The sequence below is a fragment of the Hyla sarda genome, chromosome 5 (genome assembly GCF_029499605.1).
Source record: "Hyla sarda isolate aHylSar1 chromosome 5, aHylSar1.hap1, whole genome shotgun sequence".
NCBI classification, from domain to species: Eukaryota; Metazoa; Chordata; class Amphibia; order Anura; family Hylidae; genus Hyla; species Hyla sarda.
In genome coordinates, this window is record NC_079193.1 from 184102155 (window position 1) to 184120561 (window position 18407).

An 18407-nucleotide genomic window follows, 5' to 3' on the forward strand; every position below is an offset into this window, starting at 1 on the left:
TCACTTTCCTGAATGATATGTGTGTGTGGTGTGTGTGTTTCTTTAAGCGGCTGGTAGCCGCAGCGTTTTTACGCATGAAGCGCCGGCATACTTTCGCTTTCGGCAGCATTCGGCTGCCGGCGGCAACTCGCTCACTGCCCCGCGAGCGCATATGTGAATGACATGTGCGCTCGGGGAGAGGAGCAGGCGTGGGCGCCATTACTGACCTTCTTGTCAGAAGCTGAGGGCACTATAGCTCCGCCCCCTCTGTCGGGGCTTCTAAGAGGCGCGAATTAGCCTCCAATCAGCGCTGTGCGCGCGTTGTGAGAGGCAGGCGCCAATCAACAGTGCCCCTGCTCCTGGCCCGCCCCTCTTTTACTATTGGCCGGCATTTCTCCCTTCTCTATCTATACTAGAACGGAGTTCTCCTCACAGCAGCTGCCCTGGAGTCTCCGACTTGGGCTGCACAGACAACTGGAGCGTTAGTTCATCATTTTGTCTGTAAAAGCTGTAATTCCAAAATGCCTGGTTCTGCTGAACCCATTTGCTCCCTCTAAACAGTTAACTGGAGTGTTAGCCACTCATTACATCTGTAAAAGCTGTATCTCAAAAATATCTGGTTCTGCTGAACCACTTGTTCTGCCTGCTCCACTGCTCCCCCAGACCCCCCTGCTATTCTACCCCAGTTGTCTACCAGACCCGGTGGGTTCGACCAACCCTCCAGCCTGGGTTCTCTCCCTCGCCCAGTCTATATCTGACTTGGCTCAGGTCTTCCGTTATGTGGTGACTGCATTGGAGAGACCCTCCTGGCCCTCCGGAGGGTCCCGCTCTTCCCCTATACTGATGCTCTTGCAGCATCATGGGGGTGTTTTTCATCTGACTCATCCTCCGAGTCTTCTGGCAGGCACGGGCGCTCCCCTCACAGGCATCGCCCCGTTACTCCACCCTGTAGCAAGCGTCGCTTCCCTAGAGGACGCTCCCATGGTCGCCACTCTGGTCCTCCAGACCCACGTACCTGGTCAGTCTCCCCCTCTTCCAGGGCCGCCTCAGAGGACCACACGGATATGTCGGACATGGTGCACTCATTGGTCTCGGCCACAAGAGACACCTTCCATCTAGAGGACCCAGAAACTTCGAACGTGGCTCCAGAAGTCTCCTTTTTTTCTTGCCCGACTGGCACCCAAAACCTTCAGCTCTCACGCTGAATTTTACGCCCTGTTGGTATCCGCCTGGAGGCACCCTGACAAGAAGTTTCAGGAAGCATAGAAGGTTCAAGCACGGTATCCCTTCGCAAGGACCTCATTGCTCAGTGGACCTCCTCTCCAACTGTGGATCTGCCGGTCTCCCGCCTCTCTAAGGCACCTACCTAGCCTTTGGCTGATGCGGCTGCCTTCAAGGATCCGCCCCCGCTATGCAAGTCTTTGGGAGGGGGCAGGACGGCCGTCACACCCCCTCCCATAGACTTGCATAGCGGGGGCGGGGGGGTGACGTCACACGGGGGCGGAGTCGTGACGTCATGATACACCAGCCCCGTAGTTGCCGCCCGGCTGTTTGTGAGCTGGCACCGCAGCATGCAGTTCAAACAGGTGGATGTCGAATACAAGATTGCAGGGGTCCCCAGCGGCGGGACCCCCGCGGTGAGACATCTATCCTTTGGATAGGGGATAAGATGTCTCAGGGCCAGAGTACCCCTTTAAGATTTGGCAAAGTATGTAGAAGAGGATCTTTGTGTGTATAACTTCTAGTTTAAAAATTTTTTTGTTATCTATTACACACGCCTCCTAAATTGAAATTTCTCTATGAATGTAGACTTGGTGTGTGCATATGGAAATGAGTATGTGATATCATTACCATATTTTACCTTCTCTACTGGTTTAATGGCCATTCACTTATACACTAGGTGGCATTATTGCATAGTTAATTAGACTTATTACCAGTAAGGGTTGATTGTTTTAAAGCTCATTTCAACTTGTCGTTCCATACATGAAATGTGGGCCCTTAAATTAAAAGATAGAGATTACCATGACACTTCAGAGCAATTAAGCCCTGGTGGGACCCAGACATGCTGGCAACTAGTTGAGACATCCCTAAACATTCAATATATGTCTGGAGATTAGAGCTCACACTCCTTAACCCCTTATGGACCCAGCCAATTTTCACTGTAGGACACGGCCATTTTTTGCACATCTGACCACTGTCACTTTAAACATTAATAACTCTGGGATGCTTTTACCTTTCATTCTGATTCCGAGATTGTTTTTTCGTGATATATTCTACTTTGTTAGTGGTTAAATTTTGCCGATACTTGCATCATTTCTTGGTGAAAAATTCAAAAATTTGATGAAAAAATTGAAAATGTTGCAAGTTTTTTTTAACTTTGAAGCTCTCTGCTTATAAGGAAAATGAATATTCCAAATAAATTATATATTGATTCACATATAAAATATGTCTACTTTATGTTTCCATCATAAAGTTGACATGTTTTTTACTTTTGGAAGACATCAGAGGGCTTCAAAGTATAGCAGCAATTTTCCAAATTTTTCAGGGACCAGTTCTGTTTTAAAGTGTATTTGAAGGGCCTTCTTATTAGAAATACCCCACAAATGACCCCATTATAAAAACTGCACCCCTCGAAGTATTCAAAATGACATTCAAAAGGTTTGTTAACCCTTGAAGGAGAAAATTCTAAATCTTAATTTTTTACACTTGCATGTTCTTGTAGACCCAGTTATTGAATTTTTACAAGGGGTAAAAGGAGAGAAATCTTCCTAAAATGTGTAACCCAATTTCTCTCGAGTAAGAAAATACCTCATATGTGTATGTCAAGTGTTCGGTGGGCGCAGTAGAGGGCTCAAAAGGGAAGGAGCGACAGTGGGATTTTGGAGAGTGAGTTTTTCTGAAATGGTTTTTGTGGGGCATGTCACATTTCGGAAGCTCCTATGGTGCAAGAACAGTAAAAAAAAAAAAACACATGGCATACTATTTTGGAAATTACACCCCTCAAGGCACGTAACAAGGGGTCCAGTGAGCTTTAACACCCCACAGGTGTTTGACGACTTTTCGTTAAAGTTGGATGTGAAATTATTATTTTTTTTTTCACTAAAATGCTAGTTTTCTCTCAAATTTAAATTTTTTACAAGGGATAATAGGACAAAATGACCCCCAAAATGTGTAACCCCATCTCTTCTGAGTATGGAAATACCCCATGTTAGGACGTAAAATGCTTTGCGGGCAAACTACAATGCTCAGAAGAGAAGGAGCGCCATTGAGCTTTTGGGAAAAAAATTTTTGGAATGGAAGTCAGGGGCCATGTGCGTTTACAAAGCCCCTCGTGGTGCCAGAACAGTGGACCCCCCCCCCCCACATGTGACCCTATTTTGGAAACTACACCCCTCACAGAATTTAATAAGGGGTGCAGTGAGTATTTACACCCCACTGGCGTTTGACAGATCTTTGGAACAGTGGGCTGTGCAAATGAAAAATTACATTTTTCATTTTCACGGACCACTGTTCCAAAAATCTGCTAGACCCCTGTGGGGTGTAAATGCTCACTGTACCCCTTATTACATTACGTGAGGGGTGTAGTTTCCAAAATGGGGTCACATGTGGGGATTTATTTTTTTGTGTTTGTCAGAACCGCTGTAAAATCGTCCATCCCCTGTGCAAATCACCAGTTTAGGCCTCAAATGTGCATAGTGCGCTCTCACTCCTGAGCCTTGTTGTGCGCCCGCAGAGCATTTTACGCCCACATATGGGGTATTTCCGTACTCAGGAGAAATTGCGTTACAAATTTTGGGGGTCTTTTTTTCCTTTTAAAGGGGTGCTCCGGTGAAAACCTTCTTTCTTTTAAATCAACTGGTGGCAGAAAGTTAAACATATTTGTAAATTACTTCTATTAAAAAATCTTAATCTTTCCTGTACTTATTAGCTGCTGAATACTACAGAGGAAATTATTTTCTTTTTGGAATACTCTCTGATGACATCACGAGCACAGTTCTCTCTGCTGACGTTATTATAATAATAACGCTTTAGTTATTGTTGTCCTTAGTGGGATTTGAACCCAAGTCCCCAGCACTGCAAGGCAGCAGTGCTAACCACTGGGCCACCATGCTGCCCTTAGCATACATCAGCTATGCATGTTTGCTAAAATGGAAAGAGATGTCAGCAGAGAGCACTGTGCTCGTGATGTCATCAGTGTTCCAAAAAGAAAGGAATTTCCTCTGTAGCATTCAGCAGCTAATAAGTACTGGAAGGATTAAGATTTTTTTAATAGAAGTAATTTACAAATATGTTTAACTTTCTGCCACCAGTTGATTTAAAAGAAAAAAAGGTTTTCACCGGAGTACCCCTTTAACGCTTGTGAAAATAAAAAGTATGGGGCAACACCAGCATGTTAGTGTAAATTTTTTTACACTAACAAGCTGGTGTAGACCCCAATTTTCCTTTTCATAAGGGGTAAAAGGAGAAAAAGCCCCCTAAAATTTGTAGTGCAATTTCTCCCGAGTACGGAGATACCCCATATGTGGCCCTAAACTGTTTCCTTGAAATACGACAGGGCTCCGAACTGAGAGAGCTCCATGCGCATTTGAGGACTAAATTAGGGATTGCATAGGGGGGACATAGGGGTATTCTACGCCAGTGATTACCAAACAGGGTGCCTCCAGCTGTTGCTAAATTCCCAGCATGCCTGGACAGTCAGTGGCTGTCCGGAAATGCTGGGAGTTGTTGTTTTGCAACAGCTGGAGGCTCCGTTTTGGAAACACTGCTATACAATACGTTTTTCATTTTTATTGGGGGGACAGTATAAAGGGGTGTATATGTAGGGTTTTACCCTTTATTATGTGGTAGTGTAATGTAGTGTAGTGTTTTTAGGGTACATTCGCACTGGCGTGTTACCGTGAGTTTCCCGTTAGGAGTTTGCGCTGCGGTGAAAAATTTGCCGCAGCCCAAACTTGAAGCAGGAAACTTACTGTAAACCCGCCCGTGTGAATGTACCCTGTACGTTCACATGTACGTTCACTACAACTCCCAGCATGTACAGACAGACCATGCATGCTGGGAGTTGTACTTTTGCAACAGCTGGAGACACACTGGTTGGAAAACCTTCAGTTAGGTTCTGTTACCTAACTCAGTATTTTCCAACCAGTGTACCTCCAGCTGTTGCAAAACTACAACTCCCAGCATGTACTGATCGCCGAAGGGCATGCTGGGAGATATAGTTATGCAATAGCTGGAGGTATGCAACTACAACTCCCAGCATGCCGAGACAGCTGTTTGCTGTTTGGACATGCTGGGATTTGCAGTTTTGCAACATCTGGAGGGCTACAGTTTTAGAGAACACTGCAAGGTGATCTCCAAACTGTGGTCCTCCAGCTGTTGCAAAACTACAAATTCCAGCATGCCCTGACAGCAAACAGTTGTTTGGGCATGCTAGGAGTTGTAGTTTTGCAACATCTGGAGGGCTACAGTTAGAGACCACTGTATAATGGTCTCAAACTGTACCCTCCAGATGTTGCTTGGCAACTCACCGGCCTCCGTCGGATCCAGCCGCACGTCATCGCCGCCCGCCGATCTCCGTCGCCCGCAGCCTCCGTCGCCCGCCCGGATCGGTAAGTGGATCTTCGGCGCCGGTCCCCGTCGTTTCCCCGTCCTGCCCTGCCTATTGTGGGTGGGCAGGACGGGGAAAACGAAAGTTAACCCCCCCCCGCCCCCAATCTGCTGTTGGTGGTTGCGTCTAGACCACCAATAGCAGGGATAGGAGGGCCACCTCACTCCTATGCCTTCTGGGGGATCGTAGGTGTCTTAGACAACCACGATCCCCCTTATATTCCTGGTCACTATAGACCCGGAATGGCGTGTGAATTCACTTGCGATTTGCCGCGATCGCCGACATGGGGGGGTCTGATGATCACCCTGGGCGTTTGCATGGGATGCCTGCTGAATGATTTCAGCCGGCATCCCGTACGTCAAGGGTCCTTAAGGGGTTAACTTCGAACTTCTGGACTTGGTTATCTCCCCACACAGAGACACAGTACCATTGTTTAGAAGACTACCAATCAGGGGCGTACCTAGAGCATTTGGCACCCGGGACGGACCCTTTGTTTGGCACACACACGCACCCCCGCCTTAATTACATCCCCTCCCTCCCCTCCCCCCAGGGGCGGACTGACAACACTCGGGGCCCCGGACCAAAAGAAAGGCAAGGGCCGAGACCAATGAGTGCACCATGTCCGACATATCCGTGTGGTCCTCTGAGGCGGCCCTGGAAGAGGGGGAGACTGACCAGGTACGTGGGCCGTCACACCCCCTCCCATAGACTTGCATAGCGGGGGCGGGGGGGTGACGTCACACGGGGGCGGAGTCGTGACGTCATGATACACCAGCCCCGTAGTTGCCGCCCGGCTGTTTGTGAGCTGGCACCGCAGCATGCAGTTCAAACAGGTGGATGTCGAATACAAGATTGCAGGGGTCCCCAGCGGCGGGACCCCCGCGGTGAGACATCTATCCTTTGGATAGGGGATAAGATGTCTCAGGGCCAGAGTACCCCTTTAAGATTTGGCAAAGTATGTAGAAGAGGATCTTTGTGTGTATAACTTCTAGTTTAAAAATTTTTTTGTTATCTATTACACACGCCTCCTAAATTGAAATTTCTCTATGAATGTAGACTTGGTGTGTGCATATGGAAATGAGTATGTGATATCATTACCATATTTTACCTTCTCTACTGGTTTAATGGCCATTCACTTATACACTAGGTGGCATTATTGCATAGTTAATTAGACTTATTACCAGTAAGGGTTGATTGTTTTAAAGCTCATTTCAACTTGTCGTTCCATACATGAAATGTGGGCCCTTAAATTAAAAGATAGAGATTACCATGACACTTCAGAGCAATTAAGCCCTGGTGGGACCCAGACATGGCAACTAGTTGAGACATCCCTAAACATTCAATATATGTCTGGAGATTAGAGCTCACACTCCTTAACCCCTTATGGACCCAGCCAATTTTCACTGTAGGACACGGCCATTTTTTGCACATCTGACCACTGTCACTTTAAACATTAATAACTCTGGGATGCTTTTACCTTTCATTCTGATTCCGAGATTGTTTTTTCGTGATATATTCTACTTTGTTAGTGGTTAAATTTTGCCGATACTTGCATCATTTCTTGGTGAAAAATTCAAAAATTTGATGAAAAAATTGAAAATGTTGCAAGTTTTTTTTAACTTTGAAGCTCTCTGCTTATAAGGAAAATGAATATTCCAAATAAATTATATATTGATTCACATATAAAATATGTCTACTTTATGTTTCCATCATAAAGTTGACATGTTTTTTACTTTTGGAAGACATCAGAGGGCTTCAAAGTATAGCAGCAATTTTCCAAATTTTTCAGGGACCAGTTCTGTTTTAAAGTGTATTTGAAGGGCCTTCTTATTAGAAATACCCCACAAATGACCCCATTATAAAAACTGCACCCCTCGAAGTATTCAAAATGACATTCAAAAGGTTTGTTAACCCTTGAAGGAGAAAATTCTAAATCTTAATTTTTTACACTTGCATGTTCTTGTAGACCCAGTTATTGAATTTTTACAAGGGGTAAAAGGAGAGAAATCTTCCTAAAATGTGTAACCCAATTTCTCTCGAGTAAGAAAATACCTCATATGTGTATGTCAAGTGTTCGGTGGGCGCAGTAGAGGGCTCAAAAGGGAAGGAGCGACAGTGGGATTTTGGAGAGTGAGTTTTTCTGAAATGGTTTTTGTGGGGCATGTCACATTTCGGAAGCTCCTATGGTGCAAGAACAGTAAAAAAAAAAAAACACATGGCATACTATTTTGGAAATTACACCCCTCAAGGCACGTAACAAGGGGTCCAGTGAGCTTTAACACCCCACAGGTGTTTGACGACTTTTCGTTAAAGTTGGATGTGAAATTATTTTTTTTTTTTTCACTAAAATGCTAGTTTTCTCTCAAATTTAAATTTTTTACAAGGGATAATAGGACAAAATGACCCCCAAAATGTGTAACCCCATCTCTTCTGAGTATGGAAATACCCCATGTTAGGACGTAAAATGCTTTGCGGGCAAACTACAATGCTCAGAAGAGAAGGAGCGCCATTGAGCTTTTGGGAAAAAAATTTTTGGAATGGAAGTCAGGGGCCATGTGCGTTTACAAAGCCCCTCGTGGTGCCAGAACAGTGGACCCCCCCCCCCACATGTGACCCTATTTTGGAAACTACACCCCTCACAGAATTTAATAAGGGGTGCAGTGAGTATTTACACCCCACTGGCGTTTGACAGATCTTTGGAACAGTGGGCTGTGCAAATGAAAAATTACATTTTTCATTTTCACGGACCACTGTTCCAAAAATCTGCTAGACCCCTGTGGGGTGTAAATGCTCACTGTACCCCTTATTACATTACGTGAGGGGTGTAGTTTCCAAAATGGGGTCACATGTGGGGATTTATTTTTTTGTGTTTGTCAGAACCGCTGTAAAATCGTCCATCCCCTGTGCAAATCACCAGTTTAGGCCTCAAATGTGCATAGTGCGCTCTCACTCCTGAGCCTTGTTGTGCGCCCGCAGAGCATTTTACGCCCACATATGGGGTATTTCCGTACTCAGGAGAAATTGCGTTACAAATTTTGGGGGTCTTTTTTTCCTTTTAAAGGGGTGCTCCGGTGAAAACCTTCTTTCTTTTAAATCAACTGGTGGCAGAAAGTTAAACATATTTGTAAATTACTTCTATTAAAAAATCTTAATCTTTCCTGTACTTATTAGCTGCTGAATACTACAGAGGAAATTATTTTCTTTTTGGAATACTCTCTGATGACATCACGAGCACAGTTCTCTCTGCTGACGTTATTATAATAATAACGCTTTAGTTATTGTTGTCCTTAGTGGGATTTGAACCCAAGTCCCCAGCACTGCAAGGCAGCAGTGCTAACCACTGGGCCACCATGCTGCCCTTAGCATACATCAGCTATGCATGTTTGCTAAAATGGAAAGAGATGTCAGCAGAGAGCACTGTGCTCGTGATGTCATCAGTGTTCCAAAAAGAAAGGAATTTCCTCTGTAGCATTCAGCAGCTAATAAGTACTGGAAGGATTAAGATTTTTTTAATAGAAGTAATTTACAAATATGTTTAACTTTCTGCCACCAGTTGATTTAAAAGAAAAAAAGGTTTTCACCGGAGTACCCCTTTAACGCTTGTGAAAATAAAAAGTATGGGGCAACACCAGCATGTTAGTGTAAATTTTTTTACACTAACAAGCTGGTGTAGACCCCAATTTTCCTTTTCATAAGGGGTAAAAGGAGAAAAAGCCCCCTAAAATTTGTAGTGCAATTTCTCCCGAGTACGGAGATACCCCATATGTGGCCCTAAACTGTTTCCTTGAAATACGACAGGGCTCCGAACTGAGAGAGCTCCATGCGCATTTGAGGACTAAATTAGGGATTGCATAGGGGGGACATAGGGGTATTCTACGCCAGTGATTACCAAACAGGGTGCCTCCAGCTGTTGCTAAATTCCCAGCATGCCTGGACAGTCAGTGGCTGTCCGGAAATGCTGGGAGTTGTTGTTTTGCAACAGCTGGAGGCTCCGTTTTGGAAACACTGCTATACAATACGTTTTTCATTTTTATTGGGGGGACAGTATAAAGGGGTGTATATGTAGGGTTTTACCCTTTATTATGTGGTAGTGTAATGTAGTGTAGTGTTTTTAGGGTACATTCGCACTGGCGTGTTACCGTGAGTTTCCCGTTAGGAGTTTGCGCTGCGGTGAAAAATTTGCCGCAGCCCAAACTTGAAGCAGGAAACTTACTGTAAACCCGCCCGTGTGAATGTACCCTGTACGTTCACATGTACGTTCACTACAACTCCCAGCATGTACAGACAGACCATGCATGCTGGGAGTTGTACTTTTGCAACAGCTGGAGACACACTGGTTGGAAAACCTTCAGTTAGGTTCTGTTACCTAACTCAGTATTTTCCAACCAGTGTACCTCCAGCTGTTGCAAAACTACAACTCCCAGCATGTACTGATCGCCGAAGGGCATGCTGGGAGATATAGTTATGCAATAGCTGGAGGTATGCAACTACAACTCCCAGCATGCCGAGACAGCTGTTTGCTGTTTGGACATGCTGGGATTTGCAGTTTTGCAACATCTGGAGGGCTACAGTTTTAGAGAACACTGCAAGGTGATCTCCAAACTGTGGTCCTCCAGCTGTTGCAAAACTACAAATTCCAGCATGCCCTGACAGCAAACAGTTGTTTGGGCATGCTAGGAGTTGTAGTTTTGCAACATCTGGAGGGCTACAGTTAGAGACCACTGTATAATGGTCTCAAACTGTACCCTCCAGATGTTGCTTGGCAACTCACCGGCCTCCGTCGGATCCAGCCGCACGTCATCGCCGCCCGCCGATCTCCGTCGCCCGCAGCCTCCGTCGCCCGCCCGGATCGGTAAGTGGATCTTCGGCGCCGGTCCCCGTCGTTTCCCCGTCCTGCCCTGCCTATTGTGGGTGGGCAGGACGGGGAAAACGAAAGTTAACCCCCCCCCGCCCCCAATCTGCTGTTGGTGGTTGCGTCTAGACCACCAATAGCAGGGATAGGAGGGCCACCTCACTCCTATGCCTTCTGGGGGATCGTAGGTGTCTTAGACAACCACGATCCCCCTTATATTCCTGGTCACTATAGACCCGGAATGGCGTGTGAATTCACTTGCGATTTGCCGCGATCGCCGACATGGGGGGGTCTGATGATCACCCTGGGCGTTTGCATGGGATGCCTGCTGAATGATTTCAGCCGGCATCCCGTACGTCAAGGGTCCTTAAGGGGTTAACTTCGAACTTCTGGACTTGGTTATCTCCCCACACAGAGACACAGTACCATTGTTTAGAAGACTACCAATCAGGGGCGTACCTAGAGCATTTGGCACCCGGGACGGACCCTTTGTTTGGCACACACACGCACCCCCGCCTTAATTACATCCCCTCCCTCCCCTCCCCCCAGGGGCGGACTGACAACACTCGGGGCCCCGGACCAAAAGAAAGGCAAGGGCCCCTGCTAGGCTATGCAGCTCGTCAATCTTCTGCCACGTCCCTATTCCACCCAAATCCCACACACAATAAATTAAAATTTATATATGTAAGAAACACTTTAACGTAGGTAAATTTCCATGACCAATAATACTGGTATACAAGGAGTAAATATATACCACCACACAATAACTGGATAATACCGCCATAATGTACTGAATAAAACCACTATATACAGACCACTATACTATAAAGAATCTGTATACAATAAGTGATTATCTACAGGACCATATGGCGGTAGATATCAGCTGTACAAAGGATGTGTATACCATATAAGTGATTACAGTTACATTTTGGGACTCACAATTACATCTTTTCCGATCAGCAGCGTCCTCTTTTCTTTTCTTCTCCGTCCGGATAAGACCGCCATGTGGATCTCTTAACATCTGCAGGAAAAACATGGCAAACTCTGCATATATTCAGTGCCCTCCTCTACACAATCTTTCCATCTATAGGCCCACAAACTGTAATAATGCCCTCCTTGGTGTCCTGCACAGTAAAAGGGCAGGTAGGTAGGTAGCCAGGTAACCCCCTCTTTCCCATAGGTATATGCAGAGTTACACCCCCCCCCCCTCTTTCCCATAGGTATATGCAGAGCTACACTCCCCACCCCCTCTTTCCCATAGGTATATGTTGAGCTACTCCCCCCCTCTCTTTCCCATAGGTATATGCAGAGTTACACTCCCCCCCCCCCCCTCTTTCCCATAGGTATATGCAGAGCTACAACCCCCATCTTTCCCATAGGTATATGCAGGGTTACCCCCCACCTCTTTCCCATAGGTATATGCAGAGCACCCCCCCTCTCCCCCCCTTTCCCATAGGTATAGGCAGAACACCCCCCCTCTCCCTCCCTTTCCCATAGGTATATGCAGAGCACCCCCTCTCCCTCCCTTTCCCATAGGTATATGCAGAGCACCCCCTCTTCCTCCCTTTCCCATAGGTATATGCAGAGAACCCCCCCTTCTCCCTCCCTTTCTTATAGGTATATGCAGAGCACCCCCCTCTTCCTCCCTTTCCCATAGGTATATGCAGAGCACCCCCCTCTTCCTCCCTTTCCCATAGGTATATGCAAAGCACCCCCCCTCCCTTTCCCATAGGTATATGCAGAGTTACACCCCCCTCTTTCCCATAGGTATATGCAGAGTTACACTCCCCCCCCCCTCTTTCCCATAGGTATATGCAGAGCTACCCCCCTCTTTCCCATAGGTATATGCAGAGCTACACCCCCCCTCTCTCCCAAACGTATTTGCGGAGCTACACCCCTCCCTTCCCCATAGGTATATGCAGAGCTACACCCCCCCCTTCCCCATAGGTATATGCAGAGCTACACACACCCCTTCCCCATAGGTATATGCAGAGCTACACCCCCTCCTCTTCCCCATAGGTATATGCAGAGCTACACCCCCTCCTCTTCCCCATAGATATATGCAGAGCTACACCCCCCCCCTCTTTCCCATAGGTATATGCAGAGCTACACCCCCCTCTTCCCCATAAGTATATGCATGACTACACCCCCCCTCTCCCTCCTTTTCCCATAGGTATATGCAGAGCACCCCACTCTCCCTCCCTTTCCCATAAGTATATGCAGAGCACCCCCCCTCTCACTCCCTTTCCCATAGGTATATGCAGAGCACCCCCCTCCCTCCCTTTCCCATAGGTATATGCAGAGCACCCCCCTCTCCCTCCCTTTCCCATAGGTATATTCAGAGCACCACCCTCTCCCTCCCTTTCCCATAGGTATATTCATAGCACCACCCTCTCCCTCCCTTTCCCATAGGTATATTCAGAACACCCCCCTTCTACCATAGGTATATGCAGAGCACCCCCCTCTCCCATAGGTATATGCAGAGCACCCCCCTCTCCCTCCCTTTCCCATAGGTATATGCAGAGCACCCCCCCTCTCCCTCCCTTTCTCATAGGTATATGCAGAGCACCCCCCTCTCCCTCCCTTTCCCATAGGTATATGCAGAGCACCCCCCCTCTCCCTCCTTTTCCCATAGGTATATGCAGAGCACCCCTCCTCTCCCTCCTTTTCCCATAGGTATATGCAGAGCACCCCCCTCTCCCTCCCTTTCCCATAGGTATATGCAAAGCACCCCCCTCTCCCTCCCTTTCCCATAGGTATATGCAGAGTTACACCCCCCCTCTTTCCCATAGGTATATGCAGAGCTACATCCCCCACCCCCTATTTCCCATAGGTATATGCAGAGCTATCCCCCCCTCTTTCCCATAGGTGTATGCAGAGCACCCCCCTGTCCCATAGGTATATGCAGAGCACCCCCCCCACCCTCCCTTTCCCATAGGTATATGCAGAGTACCCCCCTCTTCCTCCCCTTCCCATAGGTATATGCAGAGCACCCCCCCCCTCTCCCTCCCTTTCCCATCGGTATATGCAGAGCACCCCTCCCTCCCTTTCCCATAGGTATATGCAGAGCACCCCCCTCTCCCTCCCTTTCCCATAGGTATATGCAGAGCACCCCTCCTCTCCCATAGGTATATGCAGAGCACCCCCCTCTCCCTCCCTTTCCCATAGGTATATGCAAAGCACCCCCCCTCCCTACCTTTCCCATAGGTATATGCAGAGCACCCCCCCCCCTCTCCCTACTTTCCCATAGGTATATGCAGAGCACCCCCCCCCCTTTCTCCCAATCCTCGAATGTCCCAGTTCCTCAGTAGTTGCAGCGGAGGGTCAGTCCGCCCCTGGCACCCCCCTTGTGAGTGGCACCCGGGGCAGGCCGCCCCCCCCCCCTTGGTACGCCACTGCTACCAATTACTCAAATAAGCTGGAATAACATATTCATGCACAGTCTATGACGGCAGGTCACAGTTCACCTTTGGAATCCCAACAAATGCTAATTACCCTGTATAAGACTCTTAAGGAGAGACTGATATGTTACAATGTCTAGCATATAGCATAACTATATAAGCTGTGTGGGATATAACATAATGGCCCAGATTTATCAATTAGCCTGAAGCCCTAATTGTTTTTTTCCCCTAACAACCAAACACAGCTCAACTTTCACTTTACAGGAGCTCGTTGAGATATGAAAGCTGAGCTGTGATTGGTTGCTGTGGGAAAAACAAACAATTAGGGTTTTAGGCTGATTGATAAATCTGGGCAAATATGTATGTGTGATGTCACTTATCAATACTGAATTGTATACATGACACTACCATGTGTCCTATGGATTATCTTATACATATGAACTAATGTTCATTATATGGATAAACATACTCCTAGTTTTTATTTCTCCTTTCTCCCCTCCTGTCTTATCTACTACAAGTTTGTCTAGAGAATGTAGCTAACCCCCATCATGTTCTAAATACTCACTGACAAAATGGTGCATACCGCTCTCCCAGAGGAAGGCACATTGTGGAAAAACTTATGTGAATGAAACAGACTAAGAAATATAACCTTAATTTCAACCTGTTGAAACTCTGATAACATGGCTGCTACAGTGTTTGATCAGGCCCTGTGATTCATTTTTCTAAGCTATAAAATCTGTTATAGTCCATCTAGTTCAACCTATATCCCTATTGTGTCCCTACTGTGTTGATCCAGAGGCAAATTTTCTATGAGGTTGATGCCAGTAGCAAACCTCTACTGCAGCCTACCTAAAGAGCGGGCTGAAAAGGTATCATTTTTACCAAAATGTGCACTGCGTAGAAACGGAAGCCCCCAAAAGTTACAAAATGGCTTTTTTTTTTTTTCAATTTTGTCACACAAATAATTTTTTCTTTTGCTTTGCCATAGATTTTATTGATAAAATGACTGATGTCATTACAAAGTAAATTTGGTAGCACATAAAACTTCATATGGGTCTGTAGGAAAACTGAACACGTTATGATTTTTAAAAGGTAAGGAGGAAAAAACAAAAGTGCAAAAACGGAAAAACCTTGAGTCTTTAAGGGGTTAAAATACAAAAAAATGCATAAAACTATGTAACAATAGTGATATCGAGAAGATAGGCTATGAAAAATCGAAAATCATTATGCAATGCTTAGAAATAGTCAATATAACATGTCAAAAGTTTTTACAAATGACATTAATGCTTTAAAGTATCATTGAAGGGTATGACTTTTTTCCTATGTAATGTAATTTATTATGAGCATTTTAAAGAACTATGTTAAATTTACCTTTTTAATTTCATTTCCTTATAGGTTTTTTCCACTGTAGCAAGCAATACTGATTCAAAAAATGATAGTTCTTCAGGTATTAAAAAATGTTTTGATTTGTTTTTTAACAGTCTACTTTTGGCTTGAGCGTTTCATAGTACCAGTATGACAGTTTTTTCTTCTTGCTTTTAACTTCAGACAAGGCAATTCCACCCATGTTTCAGAACACAAGCGAAGCAACTGATGCTTTCTTTAATAGCATCAAAAACATGAATGCATCTGAAGTCATTGTTACATTGAAAAAAATTGCTGCTACAAACCCTGCATTTCGAGGTACCAAAGCTTTTTTACCTTTATTTATTTGCAGTACTATTAGGATAAAGTCCTAGAATAAGTGAAATAAGTGTTAAAGGAAATCTGTCACCAGTGTCACCTGCACTAACCTGTCGGTATCGACATATAGTGCAGGTGACATTGATGACAACGGTACTTACCCTGTCCCGTTCCGTGCAGGGGATCTCTGGTAATCTCCTCTGTTAGCTTCAGCTCCAGGCCTGGCTTCGGGCACGGGCGGAGCTTAGTGACGTCAACGCTGCTGTTCTCTAGCAGCGGGACCCAGCAGAGAGTGACGTCACCGCTGCTGCTAAGCTCCGCCCATGCCCCAAGCCGCTGCTGTTATCTGCTGGGCCCCACTGCTAGAAAACAGCATCAGTGACATCACTAAGCTTCGCCCGTGCCCTAAGCCGGGCCTGGAGCTGAAGCTAACAGACAAGATTATTGGAGATCCCCTGCACGGAATGGGACAAGGTAAGTACCGTTGTCATCAGTGTCACCTGCACTATATGTCGGTACCAACAGGTTAGTTCAGGTGATACTGGTGACAGATTTCCTTTAAACTGTGCATTTCAGTGTATGCAAAAGTATACTTCATAGTTATAAAAATAAAAAAATAAAAAGATTTTGCCTGAAGCTATTGTTTGTGAGTGCATTATGTAGCGTCATGATGGTTGAAACACAGTGAAAACTATGGGAATTTACAGTTTACTGGTCAGACGAAAAAATAGTATAGCACGAATTACAGATTTTTTTTTTATTTTTTACTTTTTTATTGGATGGCACCAAGGGATTAATAATGCACTCTCCTCTGTTTTGGCAGGTTAAAAAACATTCCTTAGAGTTGCCCCTTTGTAACTATATACAGTTATAAAACTAAGCAGCTACCGACCCCTCCTCATCAATAGTGTAGGCGTGCGAGTAGCTGTTCATTAGTATTTAGCACTTGTGTGATCTTCCCCATATATCATTGGGGCTGGTCTACATTATGGTGGGAATAGGTTTTTAACCTAACCTTGTACCATTAACCAGAAATAAATATGGTCTAAGGCCTCTTTTCTGAGATTTTAAGTAATTTTGATCCCATTTTTGGTGTTACATTTTTTTTTTTGAAAAGCATTCAGTATCAGAGGGAATGCAGATTTTATAAGCAGAACTATAATCTTGAAAGCACACAACTCATAAATGCCATTAACGAAGTACACACAAGGCCTGTTCTACACAAATATAGGTGCTTCTTTAAAGGGAATGTCAAGCAAATAAAAATGTTATTGTCTATCCCCAGGATAGTTGACAAGTATCTAATCCCTGAGGGGGATTTCCAAAATGGGGCCCCGGCTCTCAGAGAGAGCGCATTCGGTAGAATAGGAGTGATGGAGATGCTCTAATGCTGAAGAGGATAAGAATTTTGCGCAGGGGACCTGCAACCACACAAAAAAATGAGATTTTACAACTATAAACCAAAACAAATACAGTACATTACCGCAATTGAATTTTGTTTAGTGTATTTTGAAATGTTCATATTCATGTGAATGTGCACTCACACACATAACATTTAGTCAGCTTTATACTGTTAGCTGTTACTATTTCATTAAATTGTTTAACTTTTTTCTTCTTCTAGATATAAATATACCAAGCCTTATAAAACACTTGCAAGAAACTGGGAGATTGAAGAATTCATGACAGTAGAAGATAAAAAAGTTTTAATTATTATGTTTCTCATTTTTCATTATTTTTTATTGTATGGTGACTTTTTTTTCTCATTACCTTGCAAAACTGAAATCATTGTTGGGTTTAAGATTTTTTTTCTTTTAAAGGGGTTGTGCGCTGCCCTGCAGTTCGGAGCTCCACTCACAGCGTCCGGAAGTTCATTACTCCAAACGCTGTGTGCGGGCTTCAGAGTTCGCGGCCGCCAGGCGTGACGTCACTCCCGCCCCCTCTACCAAAGTCTATGTGAAGGGGGCGTGGCAGCGGTCGCGCCCCCTTCCCATAGACTTTCGTTGAGGCGGCGGGCAAGACGTCACGAGGGGGCGGGCAAGACGTCACGAGGGGGCGGGCAAGACGTCACGAAGGGGACGGGTGTGACGTCACGCCCGGCAGCTGCGAACACGGAAGCCCGCACACAGCGTTCGGAGTAATGAACTTCCGGACGCTGTGAGCGGAGCTCTGAACTGCAGGGCAGCGCACAACCCCTTTAACTGTAAAATTGAAGCTCACATAAGTGTTTTGTTAGAGGAGGTGCTTTTTAGTATCTTCTTGCCATAATGCCTCAATCTGGTCTTAAATAAACCTATGCCTTCACAGTTCATGGGGGCCAAAATTATTTTGAGAAGCTGATCTGTAACAGGCCCTCCTAAAGGTTGCCGTACATCCAATACTAAAGTCAGTCGAACCCACCAAAGGCGGCGGGTTCAGCCGACTGTCCAAGGCTGCATTCACATTAGTTTTTACATCCGTCGAGTTAACATATGATTCTATCTGTAAAAGCACACGAAATGGTATATATCTAGAGGTATTTATTGACCTCTATTGACCTGTACTCCTTTCGGTCCATTTAAGTTTTTGCCCAATTTTTTGTTGGATGAAAAATTATGGTTGACCTATGTTAGTCTTATTGGATTGTATTACTGAATAGTTTGATCCATTTAATTGTACACAATATTTTTTTTTACATATGTACAGTACCTAAGGGATAGTCTAGAAAAATGGAGAAACAAAAAAAGTGAGAAAACAAACTACCATTACGTATCTGTCTGATATGTAAATTTTAGACACATCTGATTTTAATTATTAGCATACGATTTTAGGCCATCCGCTTTAACAATACATTTGGCGAATGCAAGAATTGTGATGTCCATGCTTCCAAAAATGTATGGCGGCCCCT

General features: G+C 45.2%; 1 protein-coding gene across 8 annotated transcripts in view; it reads left to right on the top strand.

Annotated features, from left to right (window-relative positions):
• LOC130273677 (uncharacterized) overlaps nucleotides 1-17380 on the top strand; it is a 79159-nt gene extending 61779 nt beyond the window's left edge. For 6 of the 8 annotated variants that reach the window (XM_056520876.1, XM_056520875.1, XM_056520873.1 and 3 more), the window contains 3 exons: nucleotides 15236-15287; nucleotides 15389-15523; nucleotides 17145-17380. In XM_056520876.1, the coding sequence (XP_056376851.1) occupies nucleotides 15236-15287; nucleotides 15389-15523; nucleotides 17145-17206 (249 nt within the window). In that variant the 3' untranslated portion in view covers nucleotides 17207-17380. Of the gene's footprint in view, nucleotides 1-14828; nucleotides 14933-15235; nucleotides 15288-15388; nucleotides 15524-16808 lie in introns of those variants that run through there. The other 2 variants (XR_008844083.1, XM_056520879.1) reach the window with 2 other exon arrangements.
• Nucleotides 17381-18407: the final 1027 nt, after the last annotated feature.